This window comes from Pinus tabuliformis, chromosome 8, assembly GCF_031772625.1.
Source record: "Pinus tabuliformis cultivar Carrire ecotype Pingquan chromosome 8, CPIR1, whole genome shotgun sequence".
NCBI lineage: Eukaryota > Viridiplantae > Streptophyta > Pinopsida > Pinales > Pinaceae > Pinus > Pinus tabuliformis.
The window spans coordinates 1,115,135,448-1,115,161,481 of NC_142294.1; the positions used below are offsets into that span (position 1 = coordinate 1,115,135,448).

General features: G+C 39.3%; 1 protein-coding gene across 2 annotated transcripts in view; it reads right to left on the minus strand.

Moving 5' to 3' along the window:
• LOC149239248 (NAD-dependent malic enzyme, mitochondrial-like) overlaps positions 1 to 26,034 on the minus strand; it is a 525,613-nt gene that overhangs the window by 264,354 nt on the left and 235,225 nt on the right. For both annotated transcript variants that reach the window (XM_089373361.1, XM_089373362.1), the window contains exon 6: positions 688 to 748. In XM_089373361.1, coding sequence (XP_089229487.1) covers positions 688 to 748 — 61 coding nt within the window. The remainder of the gene's footprint in view (positions 1 to 687; positions 749 to 26,034) is intronic.

Here is a 26,034-nt window from a genome sequence, read left to right on the forward strand (position 1 = left end):
GCAATTCCAGTTCGACGACCAGATCCAGTGTTGTAGCAGATATATTCAGAGGTCGGATCTAGTTTGGAGGATCCCATCTTAGCTATCCTCCTATTTTTGTAAAATCAGATTTATATTTATATAAATAAAGCTAAGATTTCCTGCATGTGTTTATTGCCTATTATGAGATTGCAGTTTATCTATTTACAGTTTGTCGTTGATTTGATGGTCCATTTTGAGAAATTTGTTTATTGAAATAGCAACATAATTAATTTTCTGCTAAATTTGTATTTGGGACATTACAGAATACAATGGCCATGGCCTGTCGTACCCATATTGTCAATTATCAATAAAATACTAATTTACAACTAAAAAATCCAATCATAATAAAAAATGAAACCTCTATCATAACCAAAACAAATACTTACATAAAGGATTTCCTGCATGTGTTTATTGCCTATTATGAGATTGCAGTTTATATATTTACAGTTTGTCGTTGATTTGATGGTCCATTTTGAGAAATTTGTTTATTGAAATACCAACATAAATAATTTGCTGCTAAATTTGTATTTGGGACATTACAGAATACAATGGGCATGGCCTGTAGTACCCATATTGTCAATTATCAATAAAATACTCATTTACAACTAAAAAATCCAATCATAATAAAAAATGAAACCCTCTATCATAACCAAAACAAATACTTACATAAAGGATCTCCAAGGAGCTTCTCATTATTTGTTCCACAATCAATCATCACAGGAAGCACCTAGAAATACATGAATGTAAGAATAATACATAGGTACATATAACATATACATGTGTGTGTGTGGTGTGTGTGTTCAAGAAAATTATAGATAAAAAACAACCAAACTAAGGCAAAGGGTTATAACCATACATCATGAAAACATTGTACAAATGGATGAAAAGGGATGTTGGTTTAATCATATTTTACCATGTGACTGTGAATTTGCCAAATATATTTCCCAAAAAAGTGAAAAGGTATATTCTCTTAAAAGAATGACACAATGAAATCTCAATTGAGATAAAAATCAACTAAATGACGATGTTATCTAATAAGCTTCTTTTTACCCCTCGGTTTCATCTCAGGTCTACCAAAATTTTCACTTGATTCGTTTTAACTTCTAAGTCGATCTCATGCATATTTTGAGATCATGTCAAATCCTATGGTTTCGGGATTATTTGTTCCATCACAAGCATTGTATTATATATATTGATCAACCAAAAGTTGTGACCATGTATCTTTTGTATTGTTAGTAGACCAGGCTTAGCGATATCTGTAAAGTGTTTTGTTCATCTAGGTGGTTTCTCTAGACCCTTGTGGTTTATTGTGGCCCCTCCCCTTAGTCCCCATTTCAAGATAGTCCCTGCCCTTATGGCTTATCTTATCTCTCTCTTAGAGGTCATTTATGGTTGAGGTGTGTGCAAGGTCTTGGAGAGGATATATTAGGACATAAAAATTAAAGGATACTTAGGTTTTTCACTTTAACATTATGTAAAAGTTGTGCTGACGTATTGTAAAGGTTAGCAGACCTAGACAGCACACTTACTTTTAGACACAAGCATGGATCTACTTATAAATGTTTCACGATTTCTCCACTGCAATCATCGATCTAGCACTTGTAAGTCTTATGACATGTTTTCAACACTTAAGATCATGTAAAACCATCTCGTGAAGGGCTTTTACCTATTTTTACACATGTAGACCCTAGAGTGCATTTCTCTCCAATGCCTCGAACTTTCTTGGATTATTCTTCATGCACATGGATTTTTTACATCATGCCATGTCATCTTTCATGGATCGCTCAACCATATCTTCATATTTGGAGGCACATGCTACATTGCTAGAGAAGTTGTCCAGCTTGAAGATCACAACATTGGACTATTGAAGTTTTTCCTTGGAAAGTGTGGGTTCCTTTTACCCTCCTGGACTTAGGGGAGGTGGTTACACCTTGGAGGCCTCACTTGTGATCCTTTTACGCTATTTTGGGGGGGTTGACCACTCTTTGATTCCCCATGTGCCACACATGTGGCCTAAATTGCTCTCTCTCCTAGCCATTTGCACATCTTGGATTGATCTAGCCCTGAGGAGGTTGTTGAGGTGATTACCATGCTTTATGGAGGAGTGTTTTCCTCCTTTGACTCTATTTTTCCTATTTTTGGGTTGGACATCCTCTTTCTTGGGAGAATCTTGTACATGCAACACAACTACTTTGCTATTTTATGTATTTTTTTATCTTGTCCTCATAATTGGAGGACAAGTATTTCCTATGATCCCATCAACTAGACATAATGATGTAGAAATTATGATGTAGATTTGCAATTGCTCATGAAGTTTTAATCAAAATCACAAGACACAAACCTACTCTACTGCTCTGTGGACATTAATTCACAATTTAGAACAAAAATCTCAAACATGCAATAAGAAATCACACACATGCAAATAGTATTTTTCCCGGGGAAAGAAAACTGCTAAAAACCCCAATGCCTACTTGCATTAATCTGATGAATATAGATGTATTACAATTGCTTTGCTCAACTAAGCACAACCTGCAAGTGCATAACCTATCTCTCTGCCCCTATTTGCTTGCGCAATTCCTTAGTAATTGAGTGCCTATTAAATGGGAAATTCCTCTAATTCATTGCACAATTCCCAAGGATGGTCCCCCTGACCTCATGCAACACCTGTACACTCAAATAATTACAACCGCTGGTTAACTACCTTGGAAACTCCACCACAACTGGGAAACTCATATTCTTTGCATGCATGAGCTAATTATTAGTTGATTGATCAATTAACTAGATGATCTCTGTAATATTCCTAATGGAAATATTAAGTGATAACAACTATAAAATGATCACATGCAACCAAAAACCAAAAACACCACAGAAATATCAACACACCAACAATTTACTCCAAAGACGCCGAGCCATTTTATTATATGATATGGTAGGAGTACAATGAGAATGAACAATTGCACCTAGGCTTACCATAGGGAAGCTAGACAAATTGCCAAGTGAGAAACCAAGGTGCCCGAATGCTAGAAAGTGACTCCTCCTCTATGCTCTACATTGTTGGATGGAAAGAGACCCCTGTTTGGGCCCTCTAGACTGCTCAGAAAATTCCCCCAAATTAATATTGGCCTCTCCTCAATAAACCCAGAAAGGGATGGGCCTAGTTCCAACCTTCTGAATTTACCCCCAATTAGAGTGAGCTCCTTCACCAGCTAGGAAATTCAAGAGTCTGAACTAGGCCAAACCCTACCTGGGTTTTGGTGGGTTTTTGCTGAGGATCAAGACGCTGAAGTTTCATAATTTTTTGAGCACAGGAAGCATTGATTCCATCATTTCCTTTCCAGCAGACAACATAGTTTCTAGGCAGCGTAGATTAGTTTCTAGAGCAGCAGTTGGGCAGCCCTCGAATCATCATTTGCTCACCTAAGTTTTGTCACACTTGTCCTTGGAGACAAGCCCAGATGCACCATTCCATTCATTATTGTAACTGTCCATGATGATTTAATAAAATGGCTCAGAAGTTCTCTATTTCCAACATTTTCATGGGTGTATGATGATTATTTCTCATTTATGATTGCTAGACTGTCTGGTTTCTTTGTTTATCACTTAATTTCCTAGTTAGGAACATTACAGTGGTATCAGAGCCTACGTCTTGGCTCCGCCGTGGGGAGTTTCTCCTATGAGAGAAGGGGACCAGCAGAATATTACATACAGAAGGCAGAGGTACTGAAGCAGAGAAAGAGACCTGGAGATCACTCTAGACACTGAGGATAGGGGAAAGGCAGTAGTATCAAAGGAAGACATGGGAGAGCCCAAGAGCAGGGAGGAGATGGATTTTGATATCCTCTTGAAGGCTTTAAATGATATAGCAAAGGGGCAGAAGGAAATGCTAGAAGAGATTAAAATGCAGAACCAGGAGAGAACCACTCCTAGGGGATTCCTATTTGGGGAAACTTCGGGAGCCTCTCAACAATTCAATCATCCTTCACCTGCAGGCTGCAGCACAACCTCCATCGGCGAGTGGGCCAACTTGAACCACACTGCCCTCTTTCGTGCCTTTGGCACAGGTTGAACCAGCTGAGGCCGAAGACCCTTCACGGATGGGAGAACACTTCAGAGAATGCAGTCCATGGGTGCACACTTCAGCGAAGCACTCTCTTTCAGATATTTCTGCATGTTCAAGCAGAATGAGAAGAGCAAGGGTCATGGAGGACATGTCACACAGAGCTATGATGTAATATCCCGTTTCAGAGATATTCCCCAAACCCCAGTAAACTCCAACCAAATACGTACAAATGATATAATAACCGGGAAGCTCAAAGTGATGGAAATAACAATGGTGCAACATATAATAATATTGTAACAACCCACCTAAACTAATCCTCTAATATAAAGTTTTAAACTTTATATTAAAAACAGATATAATAAACCTTAAAACAAATATGAATCAAAGTTTAAAATAAATATGATTTAACTTTATAAATATAAATTTTAAACTTTATAAAATATATATATTGAACTTTATAAAATCAAACCTTATGATAAAAATAAAATCAAAAAAAGAAAAGCAAACACCCTTATATAAGGGGCGCATAAACCAAATGGGATACGTAAGCAAAGTCATAAGACAGCAGGGGAAAATATCTGAGAGCCGCAAAATTGCATGGAAGGCGTGTCGGGAGGAGGAAAGGCGGTGGCTGCAGGTGGGAGGGCGGCCACCGCCAGGCCCGCAGATAAAACCAGAGGTCTGAACCGAGAAAGGGGGCTGGAAGAACGGAGTTAGAAACCAGGAGGAAGGATTCAGCAGTGAGAGAGGTCTGCCATTGGAAGAGCTTTAATCCGTCTGAGGTTCTGGGCACGGGGGACAGTGAGCTTCTGTGAGAAGCTTACTGGATTGAGCAGCCAGTCTCTGCTCAGTCTGGCTGGGTGGAATTGGTCTCCCGGGTAATTGGAGCAGAGCAGTTGCAGCATCATCAACTTCACCGGATCAGATAGCAGTCCAGGTAAGTACAAAATCAAAAATTTTACGGTTTCTGTTTTCCTGTTTTCCAGTTTTGATCTCTACATATGGTATCAGAGCCTGTCGTTCAAACCCTTCGGGACCTCACAGGCCCTACACAGCCGAAAATATATATATATATATATATATATATATATATATATATATATATATATATATATATATATTATATATATATATTTGCTCTGTTAAAATTCTGCAGCATAGTAAGAAAAAAAACCAGGGTTCTCGTTATTTCTGTGTTTCTGCAAGTTTCGTTCCTTATTAACCCACTTTCCTGTGACTGGCTTAGTCTGATACGCTCGAATTTTTTTTGTGTTGATCAATTTTCCTAGTCAATCCACTAGGGAGACTCTATAAAGATATTTGAACCAAGGTTTTAACATTTAGGGGTTGCAAACATATAGTTTAAATTCACTGTCGGGAATGAACCTTGTAGAAATTGTTGTCACCGGGTTGGGCTTCCACAGGACTGAAATCAGGCCGTAAGAGCTTTCGCTCAGAGAGGTGGTCTTCAGAAAAGCGACGACGAGGTTTGTCTCTTAGAAGCAGGTGGCATGGCATCCCAGCTTGTCCGTGAGTGGATGGGTATTCAACAGTTTCCTGTTGCTACTCAGACAGCACTGCACCGATTACTTGTCTGAGGCAATGCGACCCTTAAATTGTTCAGGGTCAAGAGCAGGCTTTACACTAAATATAATTGACACCCCGGGGCTAATAGAAGGTGGTTTTGTTAACGATCATGCTCTTGATCTTATAAAAAGGTTTCTCATAAACAAGACTGTTGATATCTTGCTTTATGTGGACCGGTTGGATGGTTAGCGAGTTGATGACTTAGATTTGCAAGTCACAAAGGCCATCTCTAAAAGTTTTGGGCAACAAATATGGCGAAGGGGTATAGTGCAGCACCACTTCACTTGACTTATATCTGACAATATGAAATCCACTTTATTTACATTCGCAGACCCAAGAAGCTGCAAGTGGAAGAGTCGGTCCGTCTGTGTGAGTCGTTTTTCATGGACCTTCAGTTTTTTTTTACATGATCATCAATAAATGCATGCCAATCCCACTGAACTTGAACACTCGAGAGGCTGTTGTAGAGTTCGCTCAGTTACTCTGTTAGCTTCCCATGCTGAGAAAATAAAATAGGAGGATAATTGTTGCTTAGATGCCTCGTAATGGTGGAATGAAAGTATGCTTCGGCTTTTCCGTAGCCTGGCAATTGACCGATATTCGGCTTCTCCGTAGCCTGGCAATTGACGATAGAGATGGAATGCAAGTATGCTTTTTAGTTCTGTCCTTACGATGCCAGTTATGAGCGTTGGTCCCGTCCGCTCGGTCGTCTACTATCCAGCTCTTGTCGCCCTCTCCGAATCCCGCCATTGCTATTTGCGAATTGGATATTGCGTGAAAATATAATAAAACGCTTATAAATAGTGCACCGTGGGGAAGATTGAAAGCGGGGAATGAGCAGCCGCCGGGATTATCTGTTAGGCAACCTGGTGGCTTTGATGTCGTCGGCCCGAAGAGCGCCGGGCATGGTGTAGAGAAGTCGGCGGCGGATGGGTCGACGGAGGACAACAAAACTTTCAGAGGCGTGCGGAAGAGGTCGTGGGGATTTGAAACCGCACCACCTCCGCGATTTGAAACCGCACCACCTCCGCGATTTGAAACCGCACCAGGTTCCGCCGCTTGGTATGTTGGTTATCGCGCTAGTGTTAACACGCTCGTATATATAGGACTATTTGTAATAGAGAAAATAATTACGCAACCGTCCACTGTCCCATTCGACCCGGGCAATTTCCCTTCCTATTACGCAATAATAATATATGACGCTTATTTTACTCAGATCCAATGCAGAAATTAGACGGGTTGTCAGAAAGTTGTTTAGCTGTAAGTCAATGGGTTAAAATACGGCAGTTCGTTAGTATTGAGATTGGGGGTCCTTCAGTAGGATTCTATACTCTGATTGTATATAAATATATGAATCTATGAAAAGAGAACATGTGTGAGTTTCATGTACACATCTTGTATTTACTGCAATCTCATGTGCATTTTTATTTTATCGTGGTACAAAGCAGGAAAATGAGTGCTTTTGAGAACTGATCCTTGTAGCTGTACGACACATAGGGTAGATGAGAGAGAGTAGTGTAGATTGTAGAATGTTTGTGAAGTTGAAATTTTCTGTTAGTTTCTAGCGTGCATAGAGTTTACTGTTGAGTGTGATAGTCCTGTGTAGATAGCTGCTTTTGTTGTGCTGATAAACACGTTACCAAAAGAGATGCAGTCATGTGAAGGTTTGCCTGAAGTCAATTGTGTTTGTGAGGATTCACTTGCATGAAGCTTCTAGAAGTAGTGCACTCCTCTCCAAAGTAGTAACAGTATGTGCATGAATAGATTTAAAGTGAACTGTTGACTGCTCAACTGAACTGAACTCCAACTGAAGACCATTGTTATTGGAACTGGATTGAAACCAGCCATGTTTAACAGTTTGTACCAGTGCACACCCCATTTTTGTACTCTGCAAGCCATTTAGAGCCTCAATGTAGTTATATTTTGTTTAGCAATGTATTGCAATCAGTGCCGTTTTGTCATACTCACCCTTACAATGCTATATAGAATATACATGATAAAAACTTTTGTGTTTATATCTAATGGTTTGGATTTGAATGGATGTACCTGAATATACATAATTTTAATCAAAACTTGAAGGCTTTATATATTTCTTGGTGACTGGTTTTTGTGTCCTGTATTTTCCTAGTTCTAGTTTTGGGGTCAGCATGATTAGTCACGTCCAGCTCTAGTAACATTGTTGAACACAAGTCAACTAAACTAAAGATAAATTGTTTTACTTGAGTATCAAAACACTGAACTCCTCTTCAAGTAGTTCAGGTAGCTCCAGCTAACAATTGGCATCCAAATCTCAGGGGAATGAGATCTCCTCAATTGCAAGAACTACTCATATGGTCAACATAACCAGGAACCGATAATCAGAATGCACAAGTAACTAGGTTGAAACATCAACATGTAAATATGACATATTGTATCCTAGATTAAGTGTTGCTTCTAAGAGTGACAGAAACCTTATTTTGACTTGAGCATCAAGGTTGTCAAGATAACTTTAGACTTGACACCAATGTTGCTCACCACAATGGATACCTAACAATAGCGTCAAATCTAGAAAAAAAGCCAAGCCTCAATTTCCACATAATGTCCACGGTGTTTGGTTGCTGACAAACTTTACCCACATGTTGTACTCACTGCTAGGTATCCAGTAAAAAAAAAAATATATATATATATATATATATATAATAAAAATTGATTATCTCTAAATGCATAAACATTTTATTTTAAACTTAGGCTTGATCAGTTTTAAATAAGGCACTAGGCCTTGGAATTTCACAAAAAATTCATTTCCATATTCATCTCCCAAAAGGATATCCAGATCTACTGCAAGATTTCTAAAAAAAGAAAAAAAAAAATAATAATAATAATAACTAGGTTGCGGCGTGACGGGTATGTTGTCGATATTCATTATAACAAGGCGTCTAACATCTTCATTTGTGAATGTTATTTAGTAATAAATTTTTCGATGATCTACCTTAGGAGCTCATGACCATACACTATTGCATTCTTCATATTAGGATAGAATACCCTGCATTAGGACAAGGAGGTCGCGAGACCACCCTCCTTGACCTCGGTACCAGTAAGATCCGCCTAGCGGATAAAAATAGCAAAACTATACCCGTTTATGAATATGATGTTGCAAAAGAAACTATATGTTAAAATTCAACTGTCTACCTCAAATTTTTATAAAATTTTGTGATATGTCCAGGAACCATTACAATGGTAAAGACTTATGAGCGACGACGACGTGATCGGGCAGCATCACCACCATTAAGGCCGCCACCGTCGCCATCATCATCCCCATCGTCACCACCATCAACATCAATCGCCCGAGCGCCAGAGTTAACTGTGATAATGAACTCTTTGGAAGCCTTATTGGAGACATTAAAAGAATCAACTAAGGCTAAAACCAAAGAGGAATTTCAACATTTGGCTGCCAGTTCAGCGGAACCAAAGAATTTTGAGCCCGGAAGATCGAAAGAGGACATTTCTAGGGAGCTTCAGAAAATCAGACTCCCAGAATTCTCAGGAGGTCGAGCAGGTGAACGCGCTGAAGCATGGTTGGAAGGAATGAACCGATGCTTTAGGTTAAGAGAATATTCGTCTTCAGCAAAAACAAAAATTGCCGTGTTTCAACTAAAGGAAAGTGCCTTGATTTGGTGGGGAAATCTGGAAAAGCAGCTGCACCTTACATCGGATAATGTTCCTTGGGAACTATTTGAGGAAAGGTTCCGCGCAAAGTATTTACCTCCATACTTTCAACAACAGCAAGCCAGAGCCTTTCATACATTAATTCAAGGAAATAAAACAGTGGAAGAGTACGAGATAAGGTTTATGGAGCTTGTAAAATACATTCACTACTTAGACTCTGATGAACGTCAAGCGGAACGCTTCATATTTGGGTTAAACCCTCGCATTAGGGCATTGGTAAGCATGTGGAAACCGTCATCAGTAGCTGAGGCGGTTGAATGTGGTCGTTATGCTGAAGAGCACCTAGGAATCAAAAAAGATATGGGGCCAGCAGGGCCTTTACAATCAGGATTTCCAGGGAAGGCTCCCCGGAACTTCTTCAGAGGAGGTAGCTCGAGGCCACCTTACGGTAACAGGTTTACCCCAAATGTGGGGACAAGAGCTCCCATGGCAGTAAACACTATAGCCGCAGAATCATCAAACACCAGACCATGGGCATCACGAGGGACTGCTGGTAGAGGAAGAAGTGCGAGAGGAATCAACATGAGAGGACGAAGCTCGTTCTCTAGAAATTCACACCTTGATTTAAGAGGATCAACGCAGCTCAATTGTTGGGGATGTGGGGGACCGCATTTTCAGCGTGACTGCCTAGAAGCTTCATCGAATATATTGCATAGGACTGGAAAGGAGCCGATATCAACCAATCGAGGTAATCATAGAATTCATGCAGTAGTCAACCATGACCAAGCAACCCATCAATCCACTGTAGTGGAATCTTCAGGTATTATCAATGGTATAAAACTCAAAATTTTATTTGATACAGGTGCCACAGATAGTTTCATTTCGTCATATGCATTAAACAAATGTGGGTTGGCAGCTCGTAGACAAAATGATTTCCACCAAGTGGAAATGGCCTCAGGAGAACTCCAAACCGTGGGCTTGAGTGTGAATCAATGCGAGATTGACCTAGGGGTCTGTTCGACTAAACTGAAAGTTTATGTCACAGCCTTAGGAACGTATGATCTTATCATAGGTATGGATTGGCTAGAAGCTCACCAAGCTTGGGTAGACTGTTATGGGAAAAGGATTCTGGGCATAAATGATGAGGGAGAAGTAATCCAAATTCAAGGAATCAAGAGGGAAGTTTCTTTACGCTACATTTCAGCAATGCAGATGAAGCGTTGTTTAAGAAAAGGTTGTCAGGCTTATGCAATTCAAGAAGTAAGCCAGGAAAAAGGGCCATCCTTAGAACAATATCCAGTGTTAGCCAAATTCCCGGATGTATTTCCAAAGGAACTACCTGGATTACCCCCGGTAAGAAAATTGGATCTCACTATTGAATTAAAACTAGGTACCCAACCGATCTCTAAAACGCCTTATAGAATGACAGCTCCAGAACTTCAGGAATTGCAAATCCAATTGAAGGAACTACTCGATATAGGGCATATTCGGCCCAGTACATCACCTTGGGGCGCTCCTGTAATTTTTGTGAAGAAGAAAGATGGATCCTTAAGATTATGCATAGATTATCGAGACTTGAATTGAGCTACAGTAAAGAATCAATACCCTATGCCTCGAATCGATGATCTTTTCGATCAAATGAAAGGAGTTGCTGTCTTTTCAAAAATTGATCTTCAATCAGGATATCATCAGCTAAGGATTTCTGAAAATGATATTTCTAAGACTGCATTCCAGACACGTTTTGGACATTATGAATTTACTGTGGTACCATTTGGATTAACAAATGCGCCAGCCGTGTTCATGAATCTTATGAACAGTGTTTTCTGTGAATATCTTGATCAATTTGTGCAAGTCTTTTTAGATGATATTCTCATCTATTCCAAGAATGAGAAAGAGCATGAAGATCATTTGCGAATAGTATTGTCCTGCCTTAGAGAACGTCAATTATATGGAAAACTATCCAAGTGTTCCTTCTTTCAGGAAAGGATTCATTATTTGGGTCACATCATATCAGGTGAAGGGATTTCAGTAGATCCTGAGAAGGTAAAAGCGATCATGGAATGGCCAATACCAAAAAATGCACATGAGATACGAAGCTTTATGGGTTTAGCCGATTATTACCGGAGATTTGTGGAGGGATTCTCCAAAATCGCAAAGCCAATCACAACCCTTCAGCGTAAAGGTGTTAAGTATGAATGGACCGAGGAATGTAATAAAGCATTCTCTGAACTCAAAAGACTACTCACGAGTGCACCAATCCTAAGAGTCCCTGATATGGGCAAAGACTTTACGGTATGTACTGATGCATCCAAGCAAGGGCTGGGTGCAGTGTTGATGCAGGATAGGGGAGTGATAGCATATGCTTCCAGAAAGTTAAAACCTCATGAAAAAATCTATGCTACTCACGATTTAGAATTAGCCGCTGTAGTGCTAGCTTTAAAGATTTGGAGACACTATCTAGTGGGACGAAGTTTTACACTTAAAAGCGACTATCAAAGTCTACAATATTTGTTCATCCAAAGAGACTTAAATGCCAGGCAAAGGCGATGGAGTGAATTCCTAAGTGAATATGACTTCGGAATATCATACATTAAGGGAAAAAAAAATGTAGTAGCCAATGCTTTAAGCAGGAGACCTCGGGTATTTTCTCTCATACCCATTAAAGTGGACTTAAAACAACGAGTACTGGATCATCTTATAAAAGACAGCTGGTATTTAAAAGTGACAGCCAATCTTGAGGGTAAAAGGGCAAAAGAACCTAAATTTGAGGGTTATGAATTAGAAAACGATGGAATCTTACGATTCCATGGAAGGATGTATATTCCTGATGGTAAAAATCTTCGAGATACCATCCTTGGGGAAGCCCACAGAGCAGTACATTGTGCTCACCCTGGAGTAGGGAAAATGTATGCGGACACCAAGAAACTCTTCTTTTGGTCAGGTATGAAGCGCGATATCACTCAATTTGTTGCAAAATGTTTGGAATGTCAGCAAGTAAAGGCAGATCATTGTCACCCAGCGGGCCTCTTACAACCCCATGACATTCTTATGTCTAAATGGGAGACCATTTCTATGGATTTTATCACTGGACTACCTCTTACTTCTCAAAGACACAATGCCATTTTAGTAGTGGTGGATAAATTAACAAAAAGCGCCCATTTCATTCCCGTAAGAGATACTTACGATGTTGCTGACGTAGCTCGAGTATTCATAAATGAAATTATCAGATTTCATGGAGTACCTAAAAAGATTATATCCGATAGAGATTCGCGATTCACTTCTAGATTCTGGACGTGCATGCAGACAGCCTTAGGTACTCAGCTAAATTTAAGCACTGCTTACCATCCTGAGACTGATGGGCAAACTGAAAGAGTAAATCAAGTTCTTGAAGACATGTTGCGAATGTATGTGATGGATCAGCAGTCACACTGGGAAAAGTACTTACCCTTGGTTGAATTCGCATACAACAACAGTTACCACAGCTCGATTGGAATGCCTCCATTTGAAGCTTTATACGGTCGACCTTGCAGAACACCGTTAAGTTGGGACAGGTTAGAAGATCGAGTGATTATAGGACCTGAATTAATCCATGAAATGGAAGCACAGGTAAGACAGATTAGACAACGATTAAAGGAAGCCCAGGATAGACAAAAGAGTTATGCTGATGCTCACAGAATTGATAGGAAGTATGAAGTAGGGGATCAGGTTTTCATCCGCATCAAACCAAATAAAAGTACTATTCGATTCGGAAAAGGGACAAAGTTGTCACCCCGATTTATTGGGCCATTTAAAGTCGTGGAAAGAGTGGGACCTGTTGCCTATCGTCTTGCCCTGCCACCTCACCTGCATAGAATTCATAATGTATTTCATGTTTCTGTATTAAGACATTATATAGCTGATCTATCTCATAACCTCCAGTGGAAGGAATTGCAGGTATCGGACGAGGGAGTCATAACGGTCGAACCATTACGTATACTGGAACGTAGAGTTCGTCAGCTGAGGAACCGCCTGGTGGACCAAGTTAAGGTCCAATGGGACAAGTATAGTCCTGGATCAGCAACTTGGGAAAATACAGAGGACATATGTCAAAGATACCCTAATCTATGTCAATTTTGAAGAACTTTAAACTATGTTTAGTATATATTTACTTCACTGCAATCAGAGACTCAGAAACATTTTTGAATGATTATAGATAAACGTGACATTTTGTGACATAATATAGGTTTAATTTCTGCTGGTACATGGATACCAAAACGATATATGTGGTTCGTTTTACTAAATTATAGTTGTCAAGGTAAAGTAAAAAAAAAAACCGTTGAATGATTTTACTTCTGAAAGAAATTAAGATATTATAGATCTGATTTATTTATACCTGTCAATATGACCAATGGAATAGAAATCGTTGAATGATTTTACTTCTGAAAGAAATTAAGATATTATAGATCTGATTTATTTATACATGTGAATATGACCAATGGAATAGAAATCGTTGAATGATTTTACTTCTGAAAGAAATTAAGATATTATAGATCTGATTTATTTATACATGTCAATACGACCAATGGAATAGAAATCGTTGAATGATTTTACTTCTGAAAGAAATTAAGATATTATAGATCTGATTTATTTATACATGTCAATACGACCAATGGGATAGAAATCAGGAAGTGAGTGCATTCTAGATGAAGGTCAAAAGACATGCATGGAATATGGCAAAATATGTTGTACTGTAGTATCATAGATGAATTCATAAGTGAATAATACGTGAGTTATTTTGAATATGCTGATACACATTTTACGAATGCATAGATAAGTGTATGATTGCAGGTAATAGACAGTTACCGGGATGACCACGTGATGACAGAACCTCAGAACAATTAAAGCTCGAAGTGATTCTATGATAGGGTATTAGCCCTAATTCTACTAGGAGGGGTGGAGGTGTTGCCCACCGTTTATCCTCCGAATCCTGGAGTCATGGGAGGACTGTGTGAATCACGCTCCCCTAGACGTGTGATGATGACTGCCGGATGCCTACTGGGAATCAGGTCGGTATAACCGACGCTGTCACCTTAGAGTTTATGAATGGTTAGGTCAGTAAAACTGACGCCATGGCATACTCCAGTAGAGGACGGATAGGATGGGAGCAGAAGAGATTAGGAAGGATAGGAGGATTTTAGAATAGCTTGGGGACCTGGATAGGGAAAGACGTGACCATTAAAATCTTAAACCTAAAACTCTAACTTCGGGACGAAGTTTTCTGAAGGGGGAGTGTATGTAACAACCCACCTAAACTAATCCTCTAATATAAAGTTTTAAACTTTATATTAAAAACAGATATAATAAACCTTAAAACAAATATGAATCAAAGTTTAAAATAAATATGATTTAACTTTATAAATATAAATTTTAAACTTTATAAAATATATATATTGAACTTTATAAAATCAAACCTTATGATAAAAATAAAATCAAAAAAAGAAAAGCAAACACCCTTATATAAGGGGCCCATAAACCAAATGGGATACGTAAGCAAAGTCATAAGACAGCAGGGGAAAATATCTGAGAGCCGCAAAATTGCATGGAAGGCGTGTCGGGAGGAGGAAAGGCAGTGGCTGCAGGTGGGAGGGCGGCCACCGCCAGGGCCGCAGATAAAACCGGAGGTCTGAACCGAGAAAGGGGGCTGGAAGAACGGAGTTAGAAACCAGGAGGAAGGATTCAGCAGTGAGAGAGGTCTGCCATTGGAAGAGCTTTAATCCGTCTGAGGTTCTGGGCACGGGGGACAGTGAGCTTCTGTGAGAAGCTTACTGGATTGAGCAGCCAGTCTCTGCTCAGTCTGGCTAGGTGGAATTGGTCTCCCAGGTAATTGGAGCAGAGCAGTTGCAGCATCATCAACTTCACCGGATCAGATAGCAGTCCAGGTAAGTACAAAATCAAAAATTTTACGGTTTCTGTTTTCCTGTTTTCCAGTTTTGATCTCTACAAATATAAACATGGGATATAAGCAGATACTTAAGAAATGCAGAGAGAAATGCTAACTCATTTTATTATACTAAGTAATAGAATGAGTACAGGAGGTGATCAGAAAGATGGCACCTCGACTTGCACAAGGCAAGTGAAGAAATACACTCAGAATAGCAAAGGAATGGTCTCTCTCTGAACTGCGTCCAAGCTGCTGGAGAACTGTTGCTGGAAAATCAAATGAGGATTTGGGGCTTGTTGACCTCTACTGGTCAACTACCCATGCAGTACCCCCCCACTTTTCTTTGCAAAAAGGGGCAGCACCTGATCAGCGTGTCCGCGCCATCCTGCAGTCATCAGCAGCTTAATCATTTTGATTGTAAACCCAGTCTGCATGTATGAATTGTAAATAATCTTAGCAGACATGAGTCGTGTATGTGAATTGCCTAGGTGGACCTAACTTTCTAGTGGTAATCTACGTCCCGGAAGGTTTTTCGTCTCACCGATCCATGGATCGAGAGAGTTTTCCTTCAAACCTGACCCCAAAGCCGGGATGGATTTTGTCATTGGAATTTTAGGAGAATCCTAGTGTGTTGATCTGCTAGATTATAGTTGTGTCGCAGAACTGGGTGATTTGTGAGGGTCTATGTTAAAGGGGTTTTCTCCCTTAAGATGTAAATTGTAAAAGTCATGATGTAATGTGTCCTGAGGGTCGAAAAATGTTTTAAATCCCTTCATGAGTCCTAAGTCCTAGGTCCTAGGTGATGTTTCCGAAGGCTTAGTTCTATGATCCATAATAAAATAAATAAAAATTAAAAAATGAAATAAATAAAAAATAATAAAAAATAAAAAAAAAAATAAAGCAAAAACCCTAACTAATAAAATAATAATATTTTAAGTGAATAAATCGACGGATGAGATCAAGAGATGTCTTGATCCTCATCAACGGTCGAGATCATTTCTACATGGATCACTCGAACTAGCCGTTGGGATCATTTCCTTTAAATAGGGTGCTAGGGGTCATTTCAGATCATTGGAAGATCTGTGAGTCTGAGACTGAAGAAGATCTCTTGTAAATCTGTTTCTGGTTAATAAAAGAAGACTTTGGGGTTCATATCTTGCTGGTGTTACTCTCTTGAAATGCTGTGAGATTGTTTAATTTTCTGCATATGTTATTTTCAGCCGTTAATAATAGCTTTTTGTAGAGTATTGTGAGCACAGGTATCTTGTTCACTTGCTAGGGTTTGGGTGCTGTTAGGGTTTCTGAAGTAATGGCAGGTATCTCCATTACTTCCTGAGATCTAGCAGCATTTTTGCCCTCTTTATTGATGGTTGTTTTGAGCTGTGCAGAAAACATTTTCTGAAAGAAATTTGTGGGTGTTCGGGGAAGTTCTCGGCTGAACCAGCCAACTCCCGCAAGCATTTTTTGCTGAGCCCAGTCGGATTTGATCCTGGGTCTATCATTCGGTTTATTTTTCTAATTTGCATGAGAGATTTTCTGAAGTTCTTCACAGTGAAAATCTGAAATCTTTGTTTCTTTAAAATATTCCTGTGCTCATTGTTGAATCTGGCTGTTAAGGGGCTAAATCTGTAAATTAATTAGCTGTTCTAGGGTTTCAAATTTTTGCTTTATGCAGTTTTTATTAGGGTTTAGTTTTTTTTTTTTGTAATTGCAGGACTGCCATTAAGGTTGACACGCCGACACACTCTGCAATAAGCCGCCAACAGGTGATTTACATCAAGCACAAGCCAATTCTGCCGTCATCCGAAAGCAGCTGGGTCATCCTCCGTCCATGGCTGAATATTATTGTCCCAGCCTGCGAAGTTAGCATCGATTGCCAAGATCACGGGTGGAGCCGACAGTCTAATCTGATATGCTAGTGTGTTAATTCTATTTCATTTTGAGGCGTTGCTCTGTCCACTGTCGAGATTGCCCAGCTAGCTCCTTTTCACGCAGGGTATTTGCAGCTTCATTGTTAATCGTATCTCAGGCAAACTGCGTTTCAAATTCAATATTTAAAGGGGAGCCACCGCAGAATTCATATCGTGTTTATCGAAACTGCAAACGGAAAAGGGTGAACCCTTTCCTCCTGCTATCAAATGGTCAAGATAGCTGACTGCGTGTGATCGACGGCCATTCACCAGCATACCCGGCATCAATCCGAAGGCCAAGCAGCGAAACGTTCATATGGATCTGCGCCCAGCATTCGAGTGAAAGAATGGTAGCTAGTCTGCGTGGAGGCTCACGCAGACTCCAAGTGAGTTTCAAACCGGTTCACGTTTCTATTCACTGCCGTCAAGCTCCGGATTACACAGTCAGTCGTCAGGGGTTACGATTCAGCCTTTCTGGTTGCCGCAGGTATCATTGCATTCAACGGGCCAGGTAAATGAGATTTCAAGGTATATCGATTTCATTCATTTTGTATGCGTTGGTGTTTTGATTTCGTTAGACGGCTTGGGCATAATCCATAGTCCTGTGTTTTTACATAGGTTAATCGCAGGCTTTATCAGATCATAGGTTAGCGTTTTGATTCCGTAGCGTAGGCATAGTTTAGGTTTTCATATATGCGTTTTGAATAGTCTCGTAGTCTTGTTTTATTTTTATTTTCGATTTTAGGATATTAATTTCATTTAAGCGTAGTTTCTTTTTTTTTTTAGATTTTAATTCAGTCTTGTAATTTTATTTTGATCCTTTTGTTTCTTTTAAGAATATATGTGAAAAATGAAAATAAATTTTATTAGTTTTATTTTTAGTTAGATTTTATTTTTGATATCTAGAGTTTTAGGTTATCTTTTAGTTTTAGTTTTAGATTTTAATATTTAGTTTTTAGATTTTAATTATTTTAGATTTTAGTATTAGATTTTAATATTTAGTTTTTAGATTTTAATTAGATTTCATTATTTTTTAACTTTTGAAAAATAAAAAAAAATAAAATGAAAAAGATTTATTTATAAAATTTTTAAGCCTTAGTTTTACTTTTTACTTAGATTTTAGATATTAGTTAGATTTCTGATTTTCATTTTTTAGATTTTATTTATAAAAAAAAAAAAATTCGAAAAAAGTATAAAAAAATTTTGTAGAAAATTCTCTTCGTCAGATCCAGTCATTTTCGGGATTTATCATCTTTCATGCTGAGATCTAAAATTTTCAAGTCGAGATGCGAATATGATATTTGGTTAATAATTCATGATTCTCGTGGTGGTTTAAGGCTTTCGTCTTTTCAAAATTTTCAGTTGCTGGATATCGTTTTGGTCATTTTAAGAGCATTGTGATTTAGCTGATGACAAATGATTGCTGTTCACAGTTTATGTTTCTATATCCTCTAACAAGTAATCGTTTTAATAACAATCTCTTAAGGCACTGGTCTGCTAAATTAATCAAATCATTTTAGTGCTTATTTTAATCGTGTCTCCCAACCAACTGGTCGGCAGTTGGTCTCATCATCTCACAGGGACTACCCCCCTTAGCCGCGGGAGACAGGCTTAAACGGAGGGATCGGGGATCAGAGTGACAGCCCCCGGTCTGAGCGTTGTCGTGTCAATCTGCGCGACAACATTTTTTGGCGCCGTTGCCGGGGATACTTTTTCTCGGTGTTTCAAACGACAAATCATTTTTCTCATTTCTTATCTCTTCATCTGGCCCGGCAACGCCAACATTTTTTGGCGCCGTTGCCGGGGACTAGAGTTTTTCTGTTCCTGGAGGTTTCATCGACATTCACCTTCTCATCTTTCTCATCTCTCATTTTGAGCTGGCAAATTCAACCTTTTGGGTTATCATTTGGATCTTTTATTGCCTTATTTTTCGCCATATCAGTAGCATCTCTTCGGTTTGTTTCTTGTTTGGGTGGCGACTCCACTTTCTCATTTTTCCCAGACAAGAAGCTTTCCTCATATCTGCTTGTGGTTACTTTTTGGATCCTAGAATCAGATTCATTGTTCAAGTGGCGACTCCACTTCTTTCATCTCTTAATTTTCTTGAGCAGAAATATTTTTCTATCATCCATTTGATCCCTTATTGTTCATCATGGATTATTCATTTAAACCATGTCATTTTACTGATAATCTCCATGATCTTCCGAAAGAGGCCATTTCTAAATTATTTAAGTTTTCGGGTGGTGATTCGGTCGCTGTTAGAAAGCATTTAAACATGTTTACTTGTGTAATGATCTTATATTGTAGATTTCCTCAATATAATCATGAAGATTTCAAGATGCGTCTATTTGTCCATTCTTTAGAGAGTGATGCCTTGAATTGGTTTAATAATTTTCCTAATGATTTTTTCACTTCTTTACAAGACATTCTCAATGCTTTTAAAGATAGATATGATAGTCCAAACAGCTTGCCTTCTACCTCTAAAATTGTGCAAAAGAAAGAAAGTAATCTTATAAAAAATCCAGCTGTTGAAGAAAATTTTCAAGATCAGATTGTGTCATCCACCGGAAATATCTCAGACCAAGTTCATGATAGTAAAAAATCAGGGACAAATGACAATGAAAAGGAAGAGCAAAAGCAAATTATACAAGAACTAATGATGCTGGTAAAAAATATGGAGGCTAATCAAACTAATTATGTCAATGATGTGAGAACTTTGTGCACCCACCTTGAAAAACGTAATAGGGAGATAGAGATTATGCAAAATCAGCATGCTAAGGAAATTGAGGCCATGAAAACTAAATATGAAACAGAAATTGGAAACATGCAAGCGAATCATGAAGAAGAAATAAATTCCATGCAGCATTGCTTGATGAACATAAAGGAAGAAAATGTTAAAGTAATAAAAGACATGGAAGAACATCATGCCAAACAAATCAGTGCTATAAAGGTTGAACACTCTAGACAGATGGATGCCATTAGAATACAGGTTCAAAAGTTTCAGCAATTGGAAGATGAAAGAAACCAGGTAACATCAATAGATCAGGAGCCTTCTCATTTGTTGCAACAAGCTCCATCTTATTATGAGAAGGTTATTAGTTCAGTTGAAAGATGGTCGATTGAAGGTGATCCAGATAGACTTAAGAATGATAAAGATCAGATGCAGGATAAAGAAAGACATATCACGCATACTTCATCTGATAGTTTTGAAACAGAAAGTACCAGATCATCAGTAATTCAACCTGCCAGAAAGAAAAAGTGCAAGAGAAAGAAAATAAGAAGAAGATTTGACGCATCAGACGGCCGCGAGCAGCGTGATTTTCGGATAGGAAAGAGTCCTACCATATGCAAAATTGGACATGGTACATCCGACAAGCAGCCGACAGATTTGCCTGAAAGCAGGCAAATGCTCAGTATGCACTATATTGAACACATCTGATGCCGTAGGGCATCCTTTGTATCGTATTTCTAACCCTACTCCTTGTTTTTTCCGCATTTTTATTTCTGCTTTAGATAGTTAATAAATGAAGAGCTTTTATCTTTCCTGTGCTTAATGTATATGATGATTTTGGATGGACGCTACTTATTTTTGTGTTGTATGGATGCAGATTCTGGATTCTCACATTCCTGCAAGCAGCAACGTGTCCCCAAGTAGAGCCAGATGTTGACCTCTACTGGTCAACTACCCATGCAGTACCCCCCCCTTTTCTTTGCAAAAAGGGGCAGCACCTGATCAGCGTGTCCGTGCCATCCTGCAGTCATCAGCAGCTTAATCATTTTGATTGTAAACCCAGTCTGCATGTATGAATTGTAAATAATCTTAGCAGACATGAGTCGTGTATGTGAATTGCCTAGGTGGACCTAACTTTCTAGTGGTAATCTATGTCCCGGAAGGTTTTTCGTCTCACCGATCCATGGATCGGCAGAGTTTTCCTTCAAACCTGACCCCAAAGCCGGGATGGATTTTGTCATTGGAATTTTAGGAGAATCCTAGTGTGTTGATCTGCTAGATTATAGTTGTGTCGCAGAACTGGGTGATTTGTGAGGGTCTATGTTAAAGGGGTTTTCTCCCTTAAGATGTAAATTGTAAAAGTCATGATGTAATGTGTCCTGAGAGTCGAAAAATGTTTTAAATCCCTTCATGAGTCCTAAGTCCGAGGTCCTAGGTGATGTTTTCGAAGGCTTAGTTCGATGATCCATAATAAAATAAATAGATATTAAAAAATGAAATAAATAAAAAAGAATAAAAAATTAAAAAAAATAAAGCAAAAACCCTAACTAATAAAATAATAATATTTTAAGTGAATAAATCGACGGATGAGATCAAGAGATGTCTTGATCCTCATCAACAGTCGAGATCATTTCTACATGGATCACTCGAACTAGCCGTTGGGATCATTTCCTTTAAATAGGGTGCTAGGGGTCATTTCAGATCATTGGAAGATCTGTGAGTCTGGGACTGAAGAAGCTCTCTTGTAAATCTGTTTCTGGTTAATAAAAGAAGACTTTGGGGTCCATATCTTGCTGGTGTTACTCTCTTGAAATGCTGTGAGATTGTTTAATTTTCTGCATATGTTATTTTCAGCCGTTAATAATAGCTTTTTGTAGAGTATTGTGAGCACAGGTATCTTGTTCACTTGCTAGGGTTTGGGTGCTGTTAGGGTTTCTGAAGTAATGGCAGGTATCTCCATTACTTCCTGAGATCTAACAGCATTTTTGCCCTCTTTATTGATGGTTGTTTTGAGCTGTGCAGAAAACATTTTCTGAAGGAAATTTGTGGGCGTTCGGGGAAGTTCTCCGCTGAACCAGCCAACTCCCGCAAGCATTTTTTGCTGAGCCCAGTCGGATTTGATCCTGGGTCTATCATTTGGTTTATTTTTCTAATTTGCATGAGAGATTTTCTGAAGTTCTTCACAATGAAAATCTGAAATCTTTGTTTCTTTAAAATATTCCTGTGCTCATTGCTAAATCTGGCTGTTAAGGGGCTAAATCTGTAAATTAATTAGCTGTTCTAGGGTTTCAAATTTTTGCTTTATGCAGTTTTTATTAGGGTTTAGTTTTTTTTTTGTAATTGCAGGACTGCCGTTAAGGTTGACACGCCAACACACTCTGCAATAAGCCGCCAACAGGTGATTTACATCAAGCACAAGCCAATTCTGCCGTCAATCCGAAAGCAGCTGGGTCATCCTCCGTCCATGGTTGAATATTATTGTCTCAGCCTGCGAAATTAGCATCGATTGCCAAGATCACGGGTGGAGCCGACAGTCTAATCTGATATGCTGGTGTGTTAATTCTATTTCATTGTGAGGCGTTGCTCTGTCCACTGTCGAGATTGCCCAGCTAGCTCCTTTTCACGCAGGGTATTTGTAGCTTCATTGTTAATCGTATCTCAGGCAAACTGCGTTTCAAATTCAATATTTTAAAGGGGAGCCACCGCAGCATTCATATCTTGTTTATCGACCCTGCAAACGGAAAAGGGTGAACCCTTTCCTCCTGCTATCAAATTGTCCAGATAGCTGACTGCGTGTGATCGACGGCCATTTACGAGCATACCCGGCATCAATCCGAAGGCCAAGTAGCGAAACGTTCATGCATCTATGGATCTGCGCCCAGCATTCGAGTGAAAGAATGGTAGCTAGTCTGCATGGAGGCTCCAAGTGAGTTTCAAACCGGTTCACGTTTCTGTTCACTGCCGTCAAGCTCCGGATTACACAGTCAGTCGTCAGGGGTTACAATTCAGCCTTTCTGGTTGCCGCAGGTATCATTGCATTCAACGGGCCAGGTAAATGAGATTTCAAGGTATATCGATTTCATTCATTTTGTATGCGTTGGTGTTTTGATTTCGTTAGACGGCTTGGGCATAATCCGTAGTCCTGTGTTTTTACATAGGTTAATCGCAGGCTTTATCAGATCATAGTTTAGCGTTTTGATTCCGTAGCGTAGGCATAGTTTAGGTTTTCATATATGCGTTTTGAATAGTCTCGTAATCTTGTTTTATTTTTATTTTCGATTTTAGGATATTAATTTCATTTAAGCGTAGTTTCTTTTTTTTTTTTTAGATTTTAATTCAGTCTTGTAATTTTATTTTGATCCTTTTGTTTCTTTTAAGAATATATGTGAAAAATGAAAATAAATTTTATTAGTTTTATTTTTAGTTAGATTTTATTTTTGATATCTAGAGTTTTAGGTTATCTTTTAGTTTTAGATTTTAATATTTAGTTTTTAGATTTTAATTATTTTAGATTTTAGTATTAGATTTTAATATTTAGTTTTTAGATTTTAATTAGATTTCATTATTTTTTAACTTCTGAAAAATAAAAAAAAATAAAATGAAAAAGATTTATTTATAAAATTTTTAAGCCTTAGTTTTACTTTTTACTTAGATTTTAGATATTAGTTAGATTTCTGATTTTCATTTTTTAGATTTTATTTTAAAAAAAAAAAAAAAATCGAAAAAAGTATAAAAAAATTTTGTGGAAAATTCTCTTCGTCAGATCCAGTCATTTTCGAGATTTATCATCTTTCATGCTGAGATCTAAAATTTTCAAGTCGAGATGCGAATATGATATTTGGTTAATAATTCATGATTCTCGTGGTGGTTTAAGGCTTTCGTCTTTTCAAAATTTTCAGTTGCTGGATATCGTTTTGGTCATTTTAAGAGCATTGTGATTTAGCTGATGACAAATGATTGTTGTTCACAGTTTATGTTTCTATATCATCTAACAAGTAATCGTTTTAATAACAATCTCTTAAGGCACTGATCTGCTAAATTAATCAAATCATTTTAGTGCTTATTTTAATCGTGTCTCGTGTCTCCCAACCAACTGGTCGGCAGTTGGTCTCATCATCTCACAGGGACTACCCCCCTTAGCCGCGGGAGACAGGCTTAAACGGAGGGATTGGGGATCAGAGTGACAGCCCCCAGTCTTAGCGTTGTCGTGTCAATCTGCGCGACAACAGGGCTGTTCCCCTCCTCAGAAAATGCTAAAACTCTGGAATCGGACTCTACTCAAGAAACCCAGCAAAACCCAAAAATCCTTTCTGGAATGCCCAACCCCTGAAAATCGCCCCCTTGAGGACCCATGCAATCGCTCAAGGCTCTGCACTACCACTGAATAAAACCCACCAAAACTCTGCCTGAAACTCAGCCAAAATCTTCCAATATGCAAGCGCTGATCCCCTGCTCAATCTCCCAGCACAAATCCCCCTGCAAAACCTCAATCCAGAACTCCTGCCAGAAAGAACTGCATCATCCCTCTCAAGACTGTGCAATCATCCAAGATGCTCAATCCTCCTGCCAAAATGCTGATAAAACTACTGCAAAAACACTGATGAAAATACCTTGCCCGAGCAAGCACTCGAAGTCCCCCGGGTCTAAGGGTGAGTTCTCCGAACGGAAACACTCAATGCACTAAACAGTGCTGCAGACTAGCTAAACAGCCAGCGTGCTCTAAGTCGAAGTGACTAGCTCAAATGCACATATTCGAATGACAAAATGAAGAGGCTCCTCTCTCCTTTATAGCGTTGGCCTCTCTCAATCCCAAGGCTCACCTCCTCCAACATAGCCTTCCTCTTGCCACGTGTTCCTCATCATCTGCGCAGTCACTCCAAGTGTCTACGTGGGCCACTCCTCTACGTGGTTCTTTGGCCCCCCTTAGCTCACCTTTTAAGTTACAACGTTGTGCTACTAGGGAGTGTCTTTATTCATAAAGTGAGTATGTCCCCCTTTCCTCACCTTTTTATTTATAAATAGCTATAGAAGGCAAAATTGAACAAAATCGAATATTCCAATTAGCCATCGCTAATTAGGAACATTATAGTCTCTCCCGGCAAAATGTTGCTTGTCCTCAAGCAACTGAAGTGATGGATGCTGCAAGATCTTCTCACTCTCCCAAGTGGCATCCTCATCTGGTAAATTGTTCCACCCCACCAAGAATTCCCGGACCGTCTTGCTCCACAGTTGCCTCTCCCTGGTATCAATAATAGCCTCTGGCTGCAACACCAAATGCCCCTCATCATCTGTGGGTGCTAGCTCATTCGTCACTGTCACATGCTGCCCCAATGCCTTCTTCAGGCATGATACATGAAAAATGTTATGAATCTTTCTGCCTTGGGGCAACTCCAACTCATATGCAACTTGTCCAATCCTGCGTATCACCCTGTATGGCCCATAAAAGCGGGGCTTGAGCTTCTCAACCCCCTTCTGCTTCAGTGGCGACTGTCGGTATCGCTGTAATCGTAGGTAGACCAGGTCCCCTACCTCAAACTATCTCTCCACCCGACCCCTATCAGCATACAGCTTCTGCTGGTTCTGCACTGTAGCCATATTATCCTTGAGAGCTCGGAGAATATCCTGACTCTCTCGGATCCAAATCTTGGCTCTCAGAGCCTTGCTAGCACCAAACATCACGTCAGCAAAAGATAAATGATGATATCCATACAAAGCATAAAATGGTGACATACCAATGGACATGTGATGTGTAGTGTTGTAGCAGTACTCCCCCAGATGCCGCCACTTCAGCCATGCTCGCTGCTGCCCACTGACATAGTTACGCAAGTAGCCCTCCAGCCACTTGTTAACTATCTCTGTCTGCTCGTCCCTCTATGGGTGATAACTGGTACTCGGTGTCAACTCCGCCCCCACCAACCAGAAAAGCTCCTGCCAAAACCCGCCCATGAAACGGCTGTCCTTGTCACTGATGATGGTCTTAGGAAGACCATGTAGCCTGAAGACCTCTCTAAAGAACGGGTCGGCCACATGTGCTGCTCTGTAGTGTGAGGATAAGGAAAAAAATGTGCGTACTTTGTCAATCGATCAACGAAGACAAAGATACAATCCTTGCCCGGTACCATGGGCAACCCTGTGATGAAGTCCATCAAAATGCTCTCCA